Raw genomic sequence first — 19,070 nt, 5'->3', positions numbered from 1 at the left:
CACAGAGCGCGATCTTAGCTCCAGACGCTCTAAAGAAGAGATAGACCTTGGAAGGAAAGAAAGAAAAATAGCAATTGTTCTAAGATTTAAAGGGAATAATTAGCCTTGAGCACCTGGGCATCCCTGAACCTAAACGGTGTCTTTTGGCATTGGTAACTGAGATTGAATACAACATGACACTAGTACATACTAGTAGTATATATCAGCTCTTGTAATATTTTTAGGTAGGCAAACTATGTTGAATACTACTAGTACTACTATATACTACTATCCAAACTGGCCACTACTACTACATACTAGCAAGCCAAAAAGTCGGTCCTTGAACATTGAACCAGTATTTTCAAGTTACTGGTGGGTCTTCTGCCAGTGGATTTATTGCTACTTACTACATAGTATATGTACAAACCAGACGTGCGGCTGCCCACTGGATATGCATGTATGCTCGGAAAAATACCTGTAGCATCAAGTAAACAAAAGTACCTACAGCTTAATACTTTTGCACGTCTTTTGAAAGATACCTTTGTAGCCGCATATAAGCTAACGGGATATAAAATCCTGCGCTCTGTTTGAACGAGAAAGATTATAGGTATTTATATTATACTGTCAGAACATCATGATCTGAACTAGTATCCATCTCCGACAGTAGCAATATTGAGATACATCGGGATGATTCTGAAAGTCGGCCCCGAAGCACCAAGAAGAGAGAGCGGACGCCTGGCTTGGCCTTCAAGAGAGTGGCTTAATAGCCATCACCGAAGAGCCCTGAAGTTCATACTGCGGTTCACCTCGGGAAACACCAAGCTCAGGTTTATAATTCTGAGTTTCATATTCGAATCGCGTACTCTGACCATTTAGCTCGTTCTGAGTAGAAACCGGATGACCAACGCCGTCGTGGCTATTCAAGTTGGGGTACGCAGGCGGCTGTGCAGGCGGGTTCCCCATAGAACTATACTGACCATCGCTACCTGGCTTTGGCAGCTGAGGAGGGAAATATTGGAGCCCGGGTCCAATTTGCCGCTCCTGTTCCTGCCTGTGCTTGCGATTCCTTATGAGAAGAAAGATTATTGCAGCCACACAAAGACTAGCGACGACAAGTCCGCCAACAACTCCGCCTACAATGGCACCTATAGGAGCGGCTGGCTTGCTTTTTTGGGATGAGTTGGGTCTTGAGGTCAATGAAGTGGCAACTGTTTGATCGAAGCTTGAAGCGCTGGCCGAATTTGAGTCTGATGATGTAGATGTTTCATGTGTCTGCGTGGTTGATGTCGGAGTTGGATAGCCAGGTGGATATTGGGTGCCGGTTGAGACACCATTGGAACCGGTGTAAATTGGGAAGGCGATGAGGTTGCTTATACCACTCCAGTAGGGCTCGAGTTGGTATTCTACGCCTTCGTCTTCTGAGCAAACATATGAATCATAATCGGCACTGTATGATATAGTCACGCAGTATGACTTTGAGCCAGTGCTAAAAGGATAGATAGATCTTATCAGACAGCATTCTGCATGGATTGAGGGGAAACCTAAAGGCACAACCAAAAGCATACCATTGTGCCACACATTGTCGTTGGATTTAAAGCTTCAACTATATTGAGTCCATATTAGACATGTATCGATACACATTTGAATCATCTACAGAGACTAATTAAATCAAAAAGTACATTCTCCAGAGAACATGTACACAGAGATAAACCAGAGCAAGAAAAGGGAAAAAAAACAATATAAGAATAAAAAATAAGAAGAGAAAGAAATCGAGGACTGGAGCGTGGTATCTCTGGCTCAAAGGAGGTCTATCTCATAGAGCAATAGGGGAACGGGATCGACGGTAAGTAAATGCAAACGACAGCGCCAACCAGGAACCCACGCCACCGGACTGCGAGCGCCACGAAATCGAGAATGAAAGGCAGAAAGGGGAGGAAACCAAGATGCAATAGAAAATGGCAAAGAAAAAAAGGACATAGGAATACATTAGTCCCCTCCCATCGACACGAAAATCACCGATCCGAAAACTGTCCCAGGGTAAATGTTGCGATGATGAAAAAGAAAAAATCCAGACTGAATGAAGAGAAAAGTACTAGAGTAGGTCAATTGCACCAGAGTACATCATGGTGACAGTTGACTCCTCCCATACTTGACCCATAACTTTTGCGCCTTGTTACCGAAACTCGCCAGAAACCTGTCCCATGCATATCATAAGGTGGTGTGAAAAAAAGACATCCCGCGATGAAAGAAATGCGTTTTTAGTATGTTACATGGCCGTTGGCGCTCCATCAGAGACATTGTCTGATAGATTGATGAGAAGCTGAGCCAGGCAGCGCTTGGTGGCTGCATCGTCGCGGAGGACTGAGGAGAAGGTGGCATCTCGAAGAGGCTCTGGCAGACACTGCCGTAACGCCTCACGAGCCCGACTGTTATCACTCAAGCTATATTTAGGATTAGTAGTGCCCAATCGCCAGGGTAGATAAGGGAAATAAAACTCACCGAAGGAAGCAACGAACAACATGCTTTAGTAACCTCACAGTTTGCTGATCCACCAACTGACCTACCATGTTGCTGAGAACAGTACCGACAGCATAAAACCGCTCATAAGTCGCACAGATATACGCCAAGCCGATGTCATCGAGCAGTATTTTCTGAACAATAAAAATCGCGACAGTCTTGCTTAGCTCTGAGCCAGTCTCCATAATTCGCAGACATAGGGGAATAATCTCAGTAGTGAGAAGGAAGTTGATAACATCCGATGAGTCATTCTTCACCAGGGCTCCAATGACGCCGAGGGATGTGAGACGGAGGTACTCGAACGGGCGAGATTTTGAGGTGGTGTTGAGGAAGGGGTATAAGAACAGAGGGATGTGGGCTGTAGTAGATAAACATGTTAGCAAACAGTGTTATCATCGACATAGTATTTTAACGGTGTGTACCATTCAAGAAGAGGGTGCGTGTCTCATTGTGAGATGCGACACACTGCAAGAGCGCCAGCGCATTGCAGACTCGATTTGATGCGGCAGCAGTGAGTTGCGAAGGGTTGAGTAGGGGGTAAACTGAGATTATTTCCTGGAGTAAAGCCGTCATAACACCTGCAAGTTGCCGATAATTAGTTCCCGGTCGGAAGTACCGCCCCCACGATTTGCGACAGGACCATACCGAACGAATGCCAGATCACCAGCGCCAACTCGGGCACCTGCTCTCTCTTTTTGCTGAGTTCCATAAGGGCCGCCTCCCTGCGAGCGGGATCTAAGAGCTCTGCCACCCAGATGAAGACCTTGCGATTCTCCTCGCTGATCCCACCGTCCATGACGGAGACCGCGTTGGCCAAGCCTTCTCCACTATTCATACCCCCGACAGCACCGGAGGCCTGGTTGGGGTTCGCGGCACCATTACCGCTCATAGCAAGGCGACCGTAGTGTTGTTGCTGCGCAGCGGCTGCAGCGGCTTGGACTTGAGCATGTTGTTGGGCGACCAAGGAGGCATGCTGCTGTTGGTGCGGCTGATGCGGCTGAGCCTGGTGGTGATGCTGTTGCTGTTGTTGCTGCTGTTGTTGTTGCTGCTGCTGATGCTGCAGCCACGCGGGATCAGCTTGCGGGTACTGATGCTGGTGCGAGAAGACGTGTTGGCTCTGCGCTTGTAGCATGGCGAGCGGTGATGAGTGGTTTCGGGGATTTCGTAATGCTCCGAAGGGTCCTTGCTAAGCGACGCTAGGGAAGAGCCGTTGTGGAATCTATAAAGAAGGGTAGACGAAAGAAGAGAAAGAAAAATGTCAACAGGATAGACTCAAGCTGAGAGTCATTGAATAATTTTGAGTGAGAAACCGGGGCCGAAGTGCCTGGGAAGAGAGAAAGAGAAGTTCGGGTCGGAAGGCGGGGAGCAGAATGAGTTCCACCGCGAGTCTGTCTCTGTTCAGTTTGCTCGGTTTGTTCCGTTTTGTGTGCGAGAGAGATTGGGTTGGCTTATTAACACCCCCCAACTCCCAGGTGCTTTAACTATTGTTCTCCTTTCAAGATCCTGGTCTATATCAGTCAAACAATCCTATAGTTCTTTGAAAGCTAAATCGCTGCCTATTTTTCCAATGATTCCAGTAACCAGGTGGTCTACTGCATGACTGCTGCATCATAGATAACCTGGAATATCCTTGCCAACAGAGTTCATTGTCCCTGCAAGCCTGGCCCGAATCACGGGTGTATGCCTAGTGGATGCCTAGTGGAACCCATTCACCCCCAAAACTTAGCTTCGTTCTTTATATAGAGTTCTCATACAGCAAGGGTTATTATGGGCCATTTGGACGATCTATTTAAAATTCTCAGTGCTAGGTAAAAATGATAATATTCAACTCATAAAGGCGGAAAGTCCACATCCATCATATTTTCGTCCGTTCGTAGGTCTCTCTCATATGTACATCTCAGGATCTGGGCATAGTTCAAAGCAAATTAACACCCCAGAGAAGAATCATAGCAGCATAAAAAGGTTCTCATGAAAACATCGGGTAGGTCGTATTGGTACATGAATCGTAGGTAAAAGGTGGGCGCTGTAAATGCAAAAGAATATCAAAAGGTCACAAAATTCGAAGAGCATGATAAGCAAAAATAAAGTAAGCTCGGCTGAAAGTCATCAGCTCATTTCTCTTGGGTATTCAAGTCCATTCATCATGAACGTCGTGAACGTGTATCTCTCGTTCGTCGAGATCGTCGAGTGTCCCTTGTTCGCCTTGAACTATCGGAGCCTGTAGGGAAATCGTTAGTAATTTTGAATGTAGAAACAGAACAGCCAAGAAAAATCTCACTTCGTGTGTAGTCCGAATAATAGTATGTGCTGGGGTAGGTGTAAGAGGTCGTTCGATCGTCTTCATTATCGCGATCCTTGTGTCTCCTCAATCCCAAACAAAGCGCCAGAGCTCCAAGGATAATGGCGGCAGTACCCCAACCACTCCATCCAGATTTCTTCTTCTCACTAACTTCGCTTGCAGCAGGTTTAGTTCCAAACCAAGTTCGACCACCCTGAGGACGAGGGCGACTGCCATGTGAATGATGCGAATAACGTTCATCGATGATGGTTTCTTGCTTTCTTCGTTTACGGCCACCAATACCAAGGCAGGCGAGCAGACCGTCGAAAAGTCCCTTCAAGCATAACCAGGCGCACAAGACCAAGAGCAACACCACACCAGCGATCACACCAATAACAATACCAGCAATAGCACCGCCACTCAATCCGCCTCCGCCGCTATCGGTTGCTTTCGCGCCGATAAGATCTGATCCATCTGTGCTGACTGGCGCAATGAATCCTTCCGTTGTGGTCGCAGATGCTGTCGCGGTCGCAGTCACCCAGCCACTGCTTGTTCCTCGTGCTGCGGGTGTAGCCTCTCCAGTCACTGCGGCGGAGGAGCTTTCGGCGACACATTCGCCTTGCACACACTCCTCATCGGCACTGCAGCAGCTTGTTCCACAAGTTGTCTCGCCAAACTCCGCCTGACAGGTTCCGGAAGTGGATGTGGCTACAGCGGCGCTGGTAATGCGGGAGCTCCAGACGGAGGTTATGGTGGAGGTATCGGTTTCTGTGTATGTTGTTGTGTAGTACTGCCATTCACCACCACTGCCTGTCTCAGAACATGCTGCTTGGTTGAGACTGTTTGTGTAGCAAGCTTCGCTGGAGCCACAGCATAGCTGGCTGTCTGCACCACAGGGATTGGCACATCGTTTTTCGAGCGCATTTCCTTCCTCGAGCTGTAGCGATGACAGTACTAGTGGTGATGCGACCGTTGTTTGGATGGCGCTCAAGAGGAAGAACGTTGCGAACGCTGAGATAATAGAGGGACGCATTGTGAATAAGGGCGCAATCTTCATAAAGAAGACTCTGGGAGAAGAATTCCTCGCCAGGAATATTCGAGGAATGTTCGTTCAGGTTGTTTCGATCTGCGTGTTTTGGTCGGGATGACTATGACTCTAGTCTGGGCGGGGTTTGTATACTCTGGCGATCTACTGCTGTAGACCACCTTTTGGAGAGCACAAAAATAAGATGGAATGTAAATTTAGAGCAGATGGAATGTAGAAGTGTCTAGGAAAGAAAGAAGACTGGAAACAGAGGGGGGAAAAAAAGCTGGTTGCTATTGTACTTTTCCCAGCCTCCGTTGAGTGACTCCCATATACCCAACCACCCGAATTTCACCAATCCTGGGCCACGCTGTATGGTGGGTTCCGAGGAGGCTGGGTTTCAGATTAAATAAAATTTAATTGTCTATTATCCTGTTTCCCTGCCATTTTATGTCTTATCTGGTGTATTTTAACAGGTCAATTTGAATTGGCATTCTGCAGCTTGGTCCTCTGTCACAACCCCGCGTGGCAGCGATCAGCATGCGGTCGGATCTCGGATCTTCGAGCTGTCAACTCAAAAGCCTGCAATTGATCGAGTCAATTTGTGAAGCAGGTACGGGAGTATAACATAGAGAATTATTGAATTGTCTCATCTGATTAGATGATGTATCCTGCTGCATCCCCAATCCAGCACCTAACAATGTATACTACCGAGGTAGAGATGGGAATCTCGTATATATACAAACATTGGACCTTCGTACACCGCAACAAAGGTGCCACTAAATGGCCGCCCAACAAAGGTTGCCCAATCGCTAAAAAGCCCCATAATTCCGAGAGTCTGGCTGCATTTCCAATTTGTGCATGACATGATATTGTTCTCCGGCTATGGACATATCCCCAAAGGAATTCAAAAAAAGGAAGAAAAGGAGATACAACATAAGAACAATATACAGAGACATAAAGACCAGTAGAAAAATAAACAAAGCACATTCAGGCAGGTCCATCATATCATATCGCATCGCATCGATTCGCATTAAACAAACATGCCCGCAACTCCAACAACCAACCCCAGCATGAGGTCATGTAGACTCGAAGCCCGACCCATTGAAGCTCCACTCCCAGTCGCATCCGCGGATCCTGTCTCCACAGAAGCACAATAAGCCAAACTCAACCCATGACAAGCCTGCGCACTCAAACTCGAACAGATAGATGTAGCCTGCGACGAAGCGGTGACAGCTTCAACCGTCACACCCCCACCTGATCCACCAACAGTAACTCCATACCTACCCAGAAGATCCTGTGTACACCCCGTATATTCAGACTGACACTGCGAGTAATAAGAAGAGCACGTCTTCGCATTCGAAAAGCTCGTAGGCACATAGACAAACGGGTACGCTCCAGACACTGTAGACGTAGTCTCTGATCCTGAATCCGTCGTTGTTGTTGTCGTCGTCGCCGTCGCACCCTGCGGGAACACAAAGCTACTGCCCGTTGCATCGGTCGCTGTCGATGTCGCGGTACCTGTTAAACTGCCCGTGCAGCTGGCACCGGTTGGACAACAGGCAATATTTTCGGCCGAGTCCTTGGTGCAGGTTGTGCCGGTTTTGCAGCAGGCGTTGGCGTTGCCTTCGCTTGAGCAGCCGTGGTAGCCGCTGGGGCAGTTGTCGTTTCGTTTTAAAAGTTGGAGCACATCAAAGGCTCTTCTGCTGGCTTCGACATTCTCGGGAGTGGAGAAGGGTGCTGTCTCGAGAGAGAGGATGGTTGTTGGTAGGGCTGTGGCACAGATTCCGATCCACCATGATGCCCGCATTCTTGCTTTGACAGCCCCCAGTGGGGAATTGTAGCGTAGTTTTTGCTTGGGGGGGAGGTTTTTTGTTCGGTTTTATTCCAGTTCGAGGATTTGAATGGCCTGCTTTGCGTAGTTGGTGGTTATGGTTCACAATTTGCTCGATTTCTTCTGATCGGAGGCAGTGTTCTATCGAGGGTCCGGGATGTCAACAAACTACTTAAAGCAGTATGATTAGCGGTCGCAACGAGGTACGGGGAGAAGAATGGCAATGTGATATAGGAATTGAATTGTAGATACTCACAAGAAGTTATTGGAGGAGTTTCACCGCCTGTGTTGCAAAGATTAAATTCAGGTCAGGGTTTCCAATGAAGAAAGATGATGTAGTGGAGAGCGACCCATCTCCACCGGGATCCCTGCCACAGCAACGAGTCTCGCCCGAGGATTAGATTAAGCTTATGCCTAACCAACTCCCTTGGCCCTGGTGATGTAGTGCACATGTGGCTTCGAAATTAAATCAACACAGCCATCATAGAATGTTTTGAAAGGAGAAAAATCGAATTGTCAATTGTCAATTGTCAAACATGACTGGTGACCACCTAAGCAGCACTTGAATCTCACTTTACGGTCGGGTTGTTCCCTGGAAGCACTCCTATTGGACCTGTAAGCTTACAGCATGACACGAGAATCTCATCGTTCTTGACTTCAAGGTCGACAATTTTAATCTCGATCCTGACACAGCACCAGCTAACTAAGCATCACCAAGTATGCAAACATCATCCCATACTACTAACATGATTCCAGTGGTAGACTTCGCCCAGTGGGAGTCTGGCCCCGATACCAACCGTCATCGCATCGCGAAGGAAATTGTCGCCGCTTGTCAGGAGGTGGGGTTCGTCTATATAATCAACCACTCACTCCCGGGGCCTCTTCTAGATGAAGCATTCCACTGGTCTCAGCTGTTCTTCGATTTGCCCCAGGGGGAGAAATTGAAGGCTCCACATCCGGAAGGATGGGCAGTCCATAGGGGATACTCGTGGCCCGGCTTGGAGAAAATTTCACAGTTAGAGGCGACAAATGTGGAGGACGATGAACGGGCTAAACAGCTACGAGACATTCCTGATATGAAAGTGAGTAGCATACATAACTTCCTCCTCTTCCCTCACCAGGATGTCCGAAGTCGCTGACTGGTACCAGGAAAGCTATGATATCGGCAGCGAGAACAACGCCACCCAACCAAATCAATGGATTCCTAATGACAGTCTCCCAGGATTCCGCGATTTCATGACACGATTCTACTGGGAATGCTTTCGAGTGGGCGGAGATGTCCTCAAGGCTCTCGCAATCGGTCTAGATCTTGACGAAAATCACCTACTAGATAAACACTCAGGCCATAACAACCAGCTTCGCCTGCTCCATTATCCACCTATCCCAGCATCGGCTTTAGAAAACAACCGTGCGGCCCGTTGCCCAGCCCATACGGATTGGAGCTCAATCACGTTGCTCTTTCAAGATGACTGCGGCGGATTGGTGGTAGAAGACGTAGCAAACCCGGGCACCTTCATCCCCGCCACGCCGATCAAACATGCCATTGTAATGAATGTAGGAGATCTGCTACAGAGGTGGAGCAATGGTCTGTATCCGAATGTGTTTTTAAGTTTTTTTCACAAATGCTACATCACAATTCTTCGCTCTGGGACTAATTCAAGGGTATACAGATTCATTGATATCGACAAGCCACGGAGTTACATTACCACCACTGGCAGATCGATTTGAAGGCGGGAATAGAATGACTCGGAGAAGGTTTTCCATTCCTTATTTCATTGCCCCGGACCCTGAGTCTGTGGTTGAATGTATTCCTTCTTGCATGGATGGGAAACCGGCAAAATATGAACCTATCACACAGGGGGATTATAATCGCATGAGAAGCTCTATGCAATATTGAGAAAGATCGTCAATCGCGAACTCACTTCATTGACTACCTCCGGGCTCTATGGGGCGAAACATAAGCATGAAAAGCAATTCAGGCCATAGGGCAAGCGGAAAGTCTTACTTTTTTGAGTTGAGATCGGCCATCGCAGTTGTTAAAGAGAGCGTGATTGAAGAGTGACTTGGCTGATACTGGAGCCTTTGATGTTGATACTGATGAGATTAGAGAATTTTAATTCATACTAATTGCGACTTTCTCTTTTTTATCTATATTTTTTGTTCTTTTCCTGCAAAGGTTTGTTCCAAGTATACTATCCATGAAGCGTTGCAAGTATGCTCTTTCTCAGAGAACTTTAAAGTCAACTGAGAGCAGATATCTCAATCCAACACCACACCATAAATCGACGTACCCTGCCAACACCAACACAATATTCATCCACTACGAATTTCCCGTCAAAATTTGAATATTACATCTCTCCAGAACCTTTTTCAATATTCCCACCATACAGTACATTCCTGATCCAATCCTCGCCGATCATCCCCACCCTGACTAAGTGTCTTGGCGCGTCATGGATCCCCAAGAGCGCGCCGGGCATTTCCAACCCGACCCAGATCATGTCGCCACGATGTACGGCGAACTAGGCAATAAACTGGTACGTACGACTCGGAACAATCTCAAACCGCAGCTCTGAATCCCCAAAAGTTCAACCTAACACCCAATGCCAGGTGCAACATGCGAAACGAACACAATCCCTCGCCCACCTCCCACCCTACCAAACGGAGATCGTCCGCGCCGTGACCCGCGAAGTCCGCGATCTAGAGCGAGACACAATTCGTCTTCTGAATCCATTCGAGGGCTCCTTTAATCCCTCCGCCGACCCAGCAACGGCATGTACCCTCCTCGTTGACCATCTATGCATGCGCCGGAACAAGCGCTGTCTACTCGCGTATCATCGCGTGCGCACAGAAAAACTCGAAGAACTATGCTGGCTCGGTGTTGATGTGCTGGAGCAGCAGCAGCCGAGCGAGGGGGGCGAAGAAGGACGCCTTTCACAGTTTGGCGGGGGACATAGTTCGCTTAGTCCCGAGGAAGAGGAATATTTTCGACAGTATGGCGATATGCTTGCTGCGTATAAGGGACAATGGACGGATATAGATCTAACGGGGACATTGGAGCCGCCTAAGGACTTGTTTATTGATGTTCGGGTGTTAAAGGATGCTGGAGAGATTCAGACGGAATACGGGTACGTGGGATTCTTTTCTTTCTATTTATCTGCCTTTTTTTTAGGTGGGATTGGTATGAGGGACGTGATGCTAACGAGTGATGCAGAGTGATTAATTTGACCAAGAACAGTCAGCTGTATGTTCGACAAGGAGATGTTGAGCGTTTGATTGCTCAGGGATTCCTAGAACGGTTAAGCTGATTATTGGAGGGTGGCATTGGTGAGACCGTTAAGCATGTGGATGGAGTTTTGCGTGCTGTACATTTAAGATACCCCAAGGCCTATCTACTCGTAGATGGACTTATTACGAAATTGTATATACAAATGACTACTCTCTTGTACTTTGTACTCGCCATGGCGGGTCTTGGCTGCAGGACGACTTTTTTATTTATTCATCAATTCAACTAAGCATCTTTACCTCAAACACCGGGTGCGTTTTTCCTGCGGGGCTTGTTATTTGCTAGAGAGAGAAAAGTCCCCTCTTTCAATGATTTGGCGCTAAAGAGTTAGTTTGGGGTCCAGATCATGATTGCTTGGGCTAAAGGGGCCGACAAAAGAGACCGGTTAGATTGTGACCGAAAGGCGTGATTTAGTATTGGGGTAATTTGGAGAACAATAATTAGTTGATGTAGAGATTCTGCGAAGTTTTTATTAGAGGTAAGAATTGAAAATCGATCTATGCAAGTAAAGTTCCTGGTGGAAAGCCATCGCTGCACAGGCCAGAGAGAGCTCCCGGGCAAATCAGGGAGGAAGATAAACTAAGCCATGTGAGATGTCGATCGGTGGGGAAGTCTCACAGATACCAGTGATGATCGTCCTGAGTCATGTAGGTATCTAATGTGTAAATCTTTATGATTTTCATGAATATAGATAGTGTACTTTTGTGGTGTGTAGTAGCTGTGTAGTGTGTAGTAACATCGGCAAATCGAATCCCGCCTTATCACCTATCACCCAGATGTAGTCTAGCTCCGATGGAGCCCACTGATAAGCCCCCAGTTTCCAAGTTTCCAACGTTTCTGGGTTTTTTAGTCAATGGGTGTTCTGGAGAAATTAGGTTATTTCAAACACCTGGATTTTCTTTTCTTTTTCTCGTACATATACTTTGACAGGGCCTCATGATGTTCATTTACCTGGTAGCCTAATGCGTTGCCTCTCGTTGCGTCAATAACCCGATTTTTTAACCCAATCCAACGGCGTTGCATGCGCTAGCGCCCCCGGTAATCTTCCGAATTTCACAGCATCCTCGAAGGCGCCGCGCCACGACTTGGGGGAGGGTATGGGTGTTCTACAACATCATGGACGGCGCGGTTCGCGTGCATCAGCCCCGTCTTACCGTAACCCAGGCTTTGACCGAGACTTGGACGTCTCAATCCCATCGCAGTCGCTGGTGGAACATGCCAACCTTGGTAGCTCGCCCGGCGGCATGATGGAGGCGTCCAGCTACAACGGCTCAAGCTACAGAACCCCCAGCCGTTCATTTTACCATCGTTCCTTGAATACAAATGCGGGTGGGTACATCAACTCAAAAAACAAACATTGGCAGCGATCTGCAAGTCTTGTGGAGAGTAAAGAGCGAATTTAACTAACCACTCACAATCCTCTAGACCCGGCTCACTATGCATCTGATGGTGTCCGAGAACAAACGGCCGAGCTTGCAACCTATGGTCTTTCATTGAATAGAAAACCCTCTCGTGGCCGTACCAGCCTGCCCCCCAGCTTGGATATCTTTAGAGAACGTCGCTTTTCCACCATCTCACAGAATGATATTACCAGTTCCTCCTACCCTGTCGTGGAGGAGGCGATAGAAGAATCAGAGGCTGCCCCAGAGGAAATACCTGTGGCTTCGTCCGCCCTGACAGATATGATCCGCCAACCGGGCCAACAACCACAACCGAAATTCACTGAGAACCATGGCAAACCTCTTTCAGAGATCGAACCCTTTCCTCCTCTACCTACGATACCTACGATTCCCAATGAACCTGAGACTCGAGACACAGAACGGACCTCATTACTGGCGAAGACACGATCAAAGTCCCCGCATCACTACGGAACAGTGGACGATGTCGAGAATCAAGGCGACGTCATTGACCGGCCACCTAATACTTTTGCAAAGGGGTTTGCTACAGCTACCGAATACTCTCGTATAATAACCAACCCCAAGACTTGGAATCGCCCTGCGATTTGGCAGGAGGGAGTAGTGCGTCCGGTCAGCTTTCTTCCTGCAGTTTTGCTCGGCCTTTTACTCAATGTCCTCGACGCCCTTTCGTATGGAATGATTTTATTCCCCCTGGGTGAACCGATCTTCGCAGATCTTGGTTGTGATGGAATATCGATGTTTTATGTCAGCACTATTATTGCCCAGGTGGTATTCTCATGTGGTGGTTCGATATTCAAGGGAGGAGTTGGCAGTGAAATGATTGAAGTGGTACCATTCTTTCACCAAATGGCATTCGCTATCATGAATAGGATTGGACAAGATAACCCGCAGTCTGTCATAGCGACTACAATCCTCGCCTTTTCAGTCAGCTCGGTTATGACCGGCCTGGTATTCTTTTTAATGGGAGTGTGTGGGCTAGGCTCGCTCATTGGATTCTTTCCACGCCACATCCTTATTGGTTGTATAGGTGGTGTTGGTTACTTCCTCCTTCAAACCGCCGTCGAGGTCTCTGCTCGCCTGCCCGGATCTCTTGAATATAACCTACCAACGTTGCAGAAACTTTTCCACGCTGACACGGTTGCTCTTTGGATAATACCGCTTTCTCTCGCGGTTGGTCTCCTCATTTTAAAGCGTTTTATTCGATCCAACTTTCTCGTTGGTGTTTATTTCATTCTCGTTGGTGTGATGTTTTATGTTGTTGTTCTGTGTGCTGGAATTTCCATGGATACTCTCCATCAGAAAGGCTGGGCTTTTAATGCCCCTTCGTCTAATTATCCATGGTACCACTTTTACAGCCTCTATGGTAAGCATGCAGATCAAAAATATCGAGTTTATGTACAAGTGACTTACTGGAACCAGATTTCTCGGCTGTCGATTGGACCGCCTTTGCGGATACACTACCAGCTATGTTCGCGTTGACTTTCTTTGGTGTTCTTCATGTGCCTATCAATGTTCCCGCTCTGGGGATTTCGACTGGAGAAGATAATCTAAATGTTGACAATGAACTCATGGCCCATGGAGTGACAAATGCCCTTTCGGGATTTACGGGCAGCATTCAGGTTGGTTATCTCCCAACACAGGATGCAATGAATATACTAACATAGTAAGAATTACCTTGTCTACACCAACAGTCTTCTCTTCATGGCCAGCGGTGGTACATCTCGTTTGGCTGGTCTTATGCTCGCAGCAGCAACAGCTGGTATTCTGGTTATAGGCCCAGTCATTATTGGGTATATCCCAGTAATGGTTGTCGGCGCTTTGATCTTCCTGCTCGGTATTGAACTACTAGAAGAAGCCTTAGTGGACACATGGGGTAAGCTGTCGAGGCTAGAGTACCTAACAGTTATCATCATCGTCGTGACCATGGGCGCTTGGGATTTTGTTATCGGCATTTTCGTTGGTATCATCCTAGCGTGTGTCAATTTCGTGGTTCAAACTTCCCGCAAATCTGCCATCCGAGCAACCTTCTCGGGAGAGATCGCAGGATCGACCGTCCGTCGTCCACCGATCCAGCAGGAGTTCCTCCATGAAGCTGGACAGCAAACCCTTATCATGAAACTTGGGGGTTACCTGTTCTTTGGAACAATCGTCAATATGGAGAACACTATGCGTGGCCTAATCCAGGACGAAGCATTTAGCAAACAACCCATCAGATTCTTGATATTGGACTTTTCCCGAGTTTATGGACTGGACTTCTCCGCCGCTGAGGCTTTCACCCGCATTAATCGCATTCTTCGCAAGCGAAACGTTCAAACAACAATATCCGGCCTTAATCTCGAAGGCGATGTTGGAAAGAGTCTCGAAAACGTGGGTCTGTTTGAACCGGAATCTGGTGTACCCATCTTCGAAGATTTGAATTCCGCCCTCGAGTTCTGCGAGAACGATTATCTTAAGGTCTTCTACAGTCGCCAGGAGGCACTTATCAACAAATCCCTACAATCTGCCCCATCTAATACCCTCCATGTCCCCGTCCCTAACCCACCAAACAACCAACCAAGTCTCTCCGACCCCATGGTCAACTCCCCACGAGGCCAATACCTCCAAAGAGTGGCAACTACCACAATCCGCGAACACGAAACCTCAATGAGCATGATGACCGCCCCCGCCTGGTCCACAATGCGCCAGCCCCTTCCTCTCCTCCTTCAAACCTTCCAAGGCCTCTCTAGTCAGAACGAAGACTTCTGGTTTCCCGCTTGCGCCTATTTCTCACGCGAAGTCTATCCCGCCGGAACAATCTTGTACCATGAAGGTGACGTCCCGCGCGCTTTCTATCTGCTTGAGTCTGGAATGCTCCGGTGCGAGTACGATCTCCCTCAGGGCCGGTACTATGAGCTTGTTGTGGCTGGCCGACCATGCGGCGAGCTTCCATTCTTCAGCGATACCCGCCGCACGGCTACGGTGAAAGCAGAGCATGAATGTGTTGCTTGGTGTTTGAGCGATCAGAAATGGAAGGCTCTCCAGGAGGCAGAACCGCGATTGGCTCGTGAACTGCTAACTGTTAGTCTGAAGCTGACGACTGAGCGTATGGATTGTATTACTTCGTATGTGTACCCTGCCATATCCTTTATCTATATTTGAGTCACTTTACTAACTGTTGGATTAAAGATACGTTTTGACTATGGCAGCTTGATCTCTGTTCATATATGCATTTTTTATTATTTACTACATGCATTTAGTGTGGGCCTTCATTTTAGCGATCTTGTTCAATGTTTTTACTGTATAGAATCAGTGTCACGAAGTAAATCGGCCAGACAACCTTTGAACCAATAATTGTATATTTCAAAATAAAAAAAGAGTAGTCTATATTAGGTCGGTAAAACCACTACTTAATGAAGTGAATAGAGATCCAGCTTTACCAATAAGCTATTGATAGAGTATAAACCCCCCAACCGAAGTGTCCAATTTCGTTCTTGTGGTTCTATGTCTACTTTACCAAGGTACAGAAGCCAGCTCAGACTTGCCTTTTGAGCCTTCATAAGCCATATCTCAATTTCATACATCATCGCCATCTCCTCACTATCCATCTGCGCACCCCCGCTCAAATCATAACAACCCAAATACAAGGTCATCGCACCCTCTCATATCCTCTAGCCCCGCGCCATCTTGAAAAAGACTGCTGTTGCTATGAGGGAGACAACGGAATCACAAGCATCTAGATAATCATCACATGAGACATGAAGCTAGATGGTATCCATCCGAGACAAAGAACTGAAAAATAGCGACAAGGATAGAAACAGATGTGGATTCAGAAGTATCTGATTCCATGTTTTGTCATCATCGCTGGCAATCTGTTCCTTGATAGATCTATGTGTAGTTGACGAAAAAGGAAGGGGGGTGGGGAAGAAGTTGAGCAGTGAAGTGCCAACAAAAAGGAAGATGAAAAGGGAAAGGGAAAATAAAATAGAAACCCTCATAGTGATTCACTATCATCATAAAGTTACATTTCTCAGCTGAGGGTGTCGGTACCTTTCGTTCGACCCTTTTCCATCTTAGCTGTACGAGCACCGAACTGAATAGCGCGCTTTTTCTCTCGAGCAACACTGGAAAGACCAAGTCGAAGTGCGACAAGCCGAAGGGCTATTTTTTCAGCATCGAGAGAAGATATTGTTTCAGAAATATTGGAGCCTGTCGCATCAGTAGTCGCCAGCCCAAATCCACATTTCACCCACACTGGAGCTTGAAGAACCCAGGCAACGAATTCTTCGTCTAGGAATGGAAAACGAGTTTCCCGGCCCCAGTGGGAAAGGACGCGGTCATCACGACCTAAGTTTCTTTGGCCAAGACGACTGACATCCAGGTTTATTTCGGAGACAAGTCCTTCGAAGCCATTTCGGCTGAATGCTATGCCGTGCCGGCCATATCCGGCGAAGAGCTCGTCGGCGCCCAGGCCAGATAATAGAACACGCGCCGAGGTTGAGAATGCGGTTGGCTCTGTATCGGCAGATATACTGGTTTCAGTGTTGGTAAAGGTTGTACCTTGTCCTCTTGAGGCGAAGAAGAGGGCACATGCGATAGAGAGATCCATCTCGGTATTGTGGGGTCTCATTAGACGTCTTACGAGATCTCGTTGTGCTAGAGTTTCTTGGTAGGGTATATTAATGGCGATGAAACGCCAGTTTCGATCTGGGCATGTTTTCTGTAATTCAAGATGGACTGAACGACCAGTGATTCGGTCAGGACAAGCTTCATATGGTGAAATTGGGGATGAAGGGTTTTGTTGATTTGAAGCTGCTGCTGCTGCGGTTACTCGGGGATTCTCAAATGCGACATTCAGTAGATCAATTGGATCATCGGAGGGTAGGATGTCATGAGCCAGCCGTGCAAGTAGTGTGCAGTCTAAGCCGCCGGAAAATAGAACCGCTACTTTTGCATTTTGTCCCTTGATAAAGCCGGGTGGTTCTGGTACATCGTCGATTCGCAATGATAGAGATCCGCGAAGCTTAGTCTCTAGCTCTTGAATGAAGGGGGTGTCCAATGTCAACGCAGGTGGTTGCTCTATTGGGACTGACATGTTCATTGGCGGAATGGGATTTTTCTGTGAAATGATTTAGTCGTCGGTTCTCAGTTTGAAGTCCTGTTTTGTGTCGATATTCTTACAATATGACCAGCTGGAGGTATGGAATCAGAGCTCCAGGGCAATGTCTCAATCTTGTATCGATCTCTGATAGAGAGGGACGAGCCATGAGGTGCCGCAAGATCAATCATGTACACTCCATCAAATCCTACTTCTGCAAAATCCTCTGACGACGATCCATCACATATACTGCAGATCTTCAAGCTGCCATCTTCATCGTTTTCTTGAAGAAGAGATCTTCGACCAAGGCAGTCTCTGCTAAAGAAGACTCTTGAATGGACCGCATCATAAAACACGAATGCAAATGGTCCAGATATGGTCGCGACTGCCTGACCCAGTCTATGGGTTGAGGAATTACTGTCGTCTCCATTGCCATCATCGGCCACAGCCTGTAAAAATAAGCTCAAAACATGCTCGGTGTCATTTCCAGAGACCCGCTTGCCAGCAACTTTCCAGGCTTCCCCGTTCCAGCACAGAACAGACTGCGTGGCCGGATCTACAATTGGTTGAGTGTATATATGATCACCTCTTAGAGACAACACTGTTGAGGTGAAAGTGAGATGGCAAGCTAGGAACTCGCCATCTTGTGTTGAGACATCTTTGCGGACAAAGTGCGATTGACAGCTGTCAGGGCCGCGGCTTTTTAGCAATGCCTGTGTCTCCGGGGTTGGGACTTTCGATCCAGAGGATAAACAAAAGAAAATCCCACACATAGTGGGGGAAGAAACAACGAGCGCGAGTGGAAAGTCCTCGACGCGAAATTTGTATTGCGATGTTTTCATGTTAGCCTGAGGCATCAATATTAGTCAGATAACGTAATTCACATACGGATGGCGCACACAAGCGGGTGGCGCACACCGCCTAGTACTACATCTTTGGATTAGAATATTACCACCAAAACGCCATTATATTTGAAAATTTATTTACTGGGACACCAGTTAATTGAATGACCTATTCTATGACAGCCGCTACACTTTGCCTGCCGCCGTCTGGTTGGTGGAGGTGGTAGAACAGGTGGTTCAACAGGCCCTGGTAGAGGTTCCTCAACATGTTCAACTAGTTGGATTGGCTACTCAATAAGCTGCGAGGCCTCTTCAACAGTTAGCCCTCCTTCGTGTAGTATTTGTCGATTTGATCGTGTACGTTTTTGTCGTTTCTTCTCATTTGTAGCGCGTAGATCAGTATTCTCTTTTGCTAGGAGTGTAGCGTTATGCATTGAGAGATAGTAGCCTTTGATAATCTGGTCAAGTGCAATCTTAGACGGTGTTGGAGGGCTTTTTGAACGTTCTTTAAGTAAAGTCTTGAGGGAGGAAGCTTGCTTTTGAAGTTGGAGAACTGTTCTTGGTGTTTTTGGAGAAAAAATGCTTGATCTACTGCTTGGCCGGCTTCCTGGGGGTGTAGGTGTTTGTAGTGATATGTTTAGCTTTGAGAGTATACGATCTAGGTTGATTGGTACTAGACCTGCTGCTGTAAAGCTATTTTGAATAGTCTCTGGTTTGAAGGCCTCTGTATGTGCTTGAGGATATACTACTAGAAAATCTAGCTTATCAATATGGTTATATCCTATACGTGCTTGATTTTTAACCAAGCGTCTATATGAGCG

At 47.3% G+C, this 19,070-nt stretch overlaps 8 protein-coding genes across 8 annotated transcripts; 3 read left to right on the top strand and 5 right to left on the bottom strand.

The window, feature by feature from the left end:
• Positions 1-726: 726 nt before the first annotated feature.
• N7478_006338 (uncharacterized protein) lies at positions 727-1,559 on the bottom strand (the record flags this gene model as incomplete). The annotated part of the gene is made up of 2 exons (XM_056922552.1): positions 727-1,452; positions 1,545-1,559. The coding sequence occupies 2 exons, from the start codon at positions 1,557-1,559 to the stop codon at positions 727-729; spliced, it is 741 nt and encodes a 246-aa protein (XP_056780589.1).
• Positions 1,560-2,245: 686 nt separating this feature from the next.
• Positions 2,246-3,628, bottom strand: N7478_006337 (Rcd1-like cell differentiation family protein; the record flags this gene model as incomplete). The annotated part of the gene is made up of 4 exons (XM_056922551.1): positions 2,246-2,420; positions 2,479-2,854; positions 2,919-3,051; positions 3,113-3,628. 4 exons carry the CDS (start codon positions 3,626-3,628, stop codon positions 2,246-2,248), a joined length of 1,200 nt encoding a protein of 399 aa, XP_056780588.1.
• Positions 3,629-4,624: 996 nt separating this feature from the next.
• On the bottom strand, positions 4,625-5,807 carry N7478_006336 (uncharacterized protein; the record flags this gene model as incomplete). Its single annotated transcript, XM_056922550.1, has 2 exons — positions 4,625-4,704; positions 4,775-5,807. The coding sequence occupies 2 exons, from the start codon at positions 5,805-5,807 to the stop codon at positions 4,625-4,627; spliced, it is 1,113 nt and encodes a 370-aa protein (XP_056780587.1).
• A 1,024-nt stretch (positions 5,808-6,831) lies between these two features.
• N7478_006335 (uncharacterized protein) lies at positions 6,832-7,608 on the bottom strand (the record flags this gene model as incomplete). Its single annotated transcript, XM_056922549.1, has 1 exon — positions 6,832-7,608. The coding sequence occupies one exon, from the start codon at positions 7,606-7,608 to the stop codon at positions 6,832-6,834; it is 777 nt and encodes a 258-aa protein (XP_056780586.1).
• A 770-nt stretch (positions 7,609-8,378) lies between these two features.
• N7478_006334 (isopenicillin N synthase family dioxygenase) lies at positions 8,379-9,360 on the top strand (the record flags this gene model as incomplete). Its single annotated transcript, XM_056922548.1, has 2 exons — positions 8,379-8,714; positions 8,782-9,360. 2 exons carry the CDS (start codon positions 8,379-8,381, stop codon positions 9,358-9,360), a joined length of 915 nt encoding a protein of 304 aa, XP_056780585.1.
• A 722-nt stretch (positions 9,361-10,082) lies between these two features.
• N7478_006333 (DNA replication protein PSF1) lies at positions 10,083-10,937 on the top strand (the record flags this gene model as incomplete). The annotated part of the gene is made up of 3 exons (XM_056922547.1): positions 10,083-10,166; positions 10,240-10,757; positions 10,868-10,937. 3 exons carry the CDS (start codon positions 10,083-10,085, stop codon positions 10,935-10,937), a joined length of 672 nt encoding a protein of 223 aa, XP_056780584.1.
• Positions 10,938-12,012: 1,075 nt separating this feature from the next.
• On the top strand, positions 12,013-15,471 carry N7478_006332 (sulfate transporter family protein; the record flags this gene model as incomplete). The annotated part of the gene is made up of 4 exons (XM_056922546.1): positions 12,013-12,244; positions 12,341-13,696; positions 13,753-13,952; positions 14,002-15,471. 4 exons carry the CDS (start codon positions 12,013-12,015, stop codon positions 15,469-15,471), a joined length of 3,258 nt encoding a protein of 1,085 aa, XP_056780583.1.
• An 868-nt stretch (positions 15,472-16,339) lies between these two features.
• On the bottom strand, positions 16,340-18,180 carry N7478_006331 (asparagine synthetase domain-containing protein; the record flags this gene model as incomplete). Its single annotated transcript, XM_056922545.1, has 2 exons — positions 16,340-17,428; positions 17,491-18,180. The coding sequence occupies 2 exons, from the start codon at positions 18,178-18,180 to the stop codon at positions 16,340-16,342; spliced, it is 1,779 nt and encodes a 592-aa protein (XP_056780582.1).
• Positions 18,181-19,070: the final 890 nt, after the last annotated feature.

This window comes from Penicillium angulare, assembly GCF_028827245.1.
Source record: "Penicillium angulare strain IBT 27051 chromosome Unknown utg000004l_segment0_segment0, whole genome shotgun sequence".
In the NCBI taxonomy this organism is placed as follows: domain Eukaryota; kingdom Fungi; phylum Ascomycota; class Eurotiomycetes; order Eurotiales; family Aspergillaceae; genus Penicillium; species Penicillium angulare.
The sequence above is the reverse complement of the archived record's forward strand: the minus strand, read 5'-3'. Positions and strand labels throughout refer to the sequence as shown.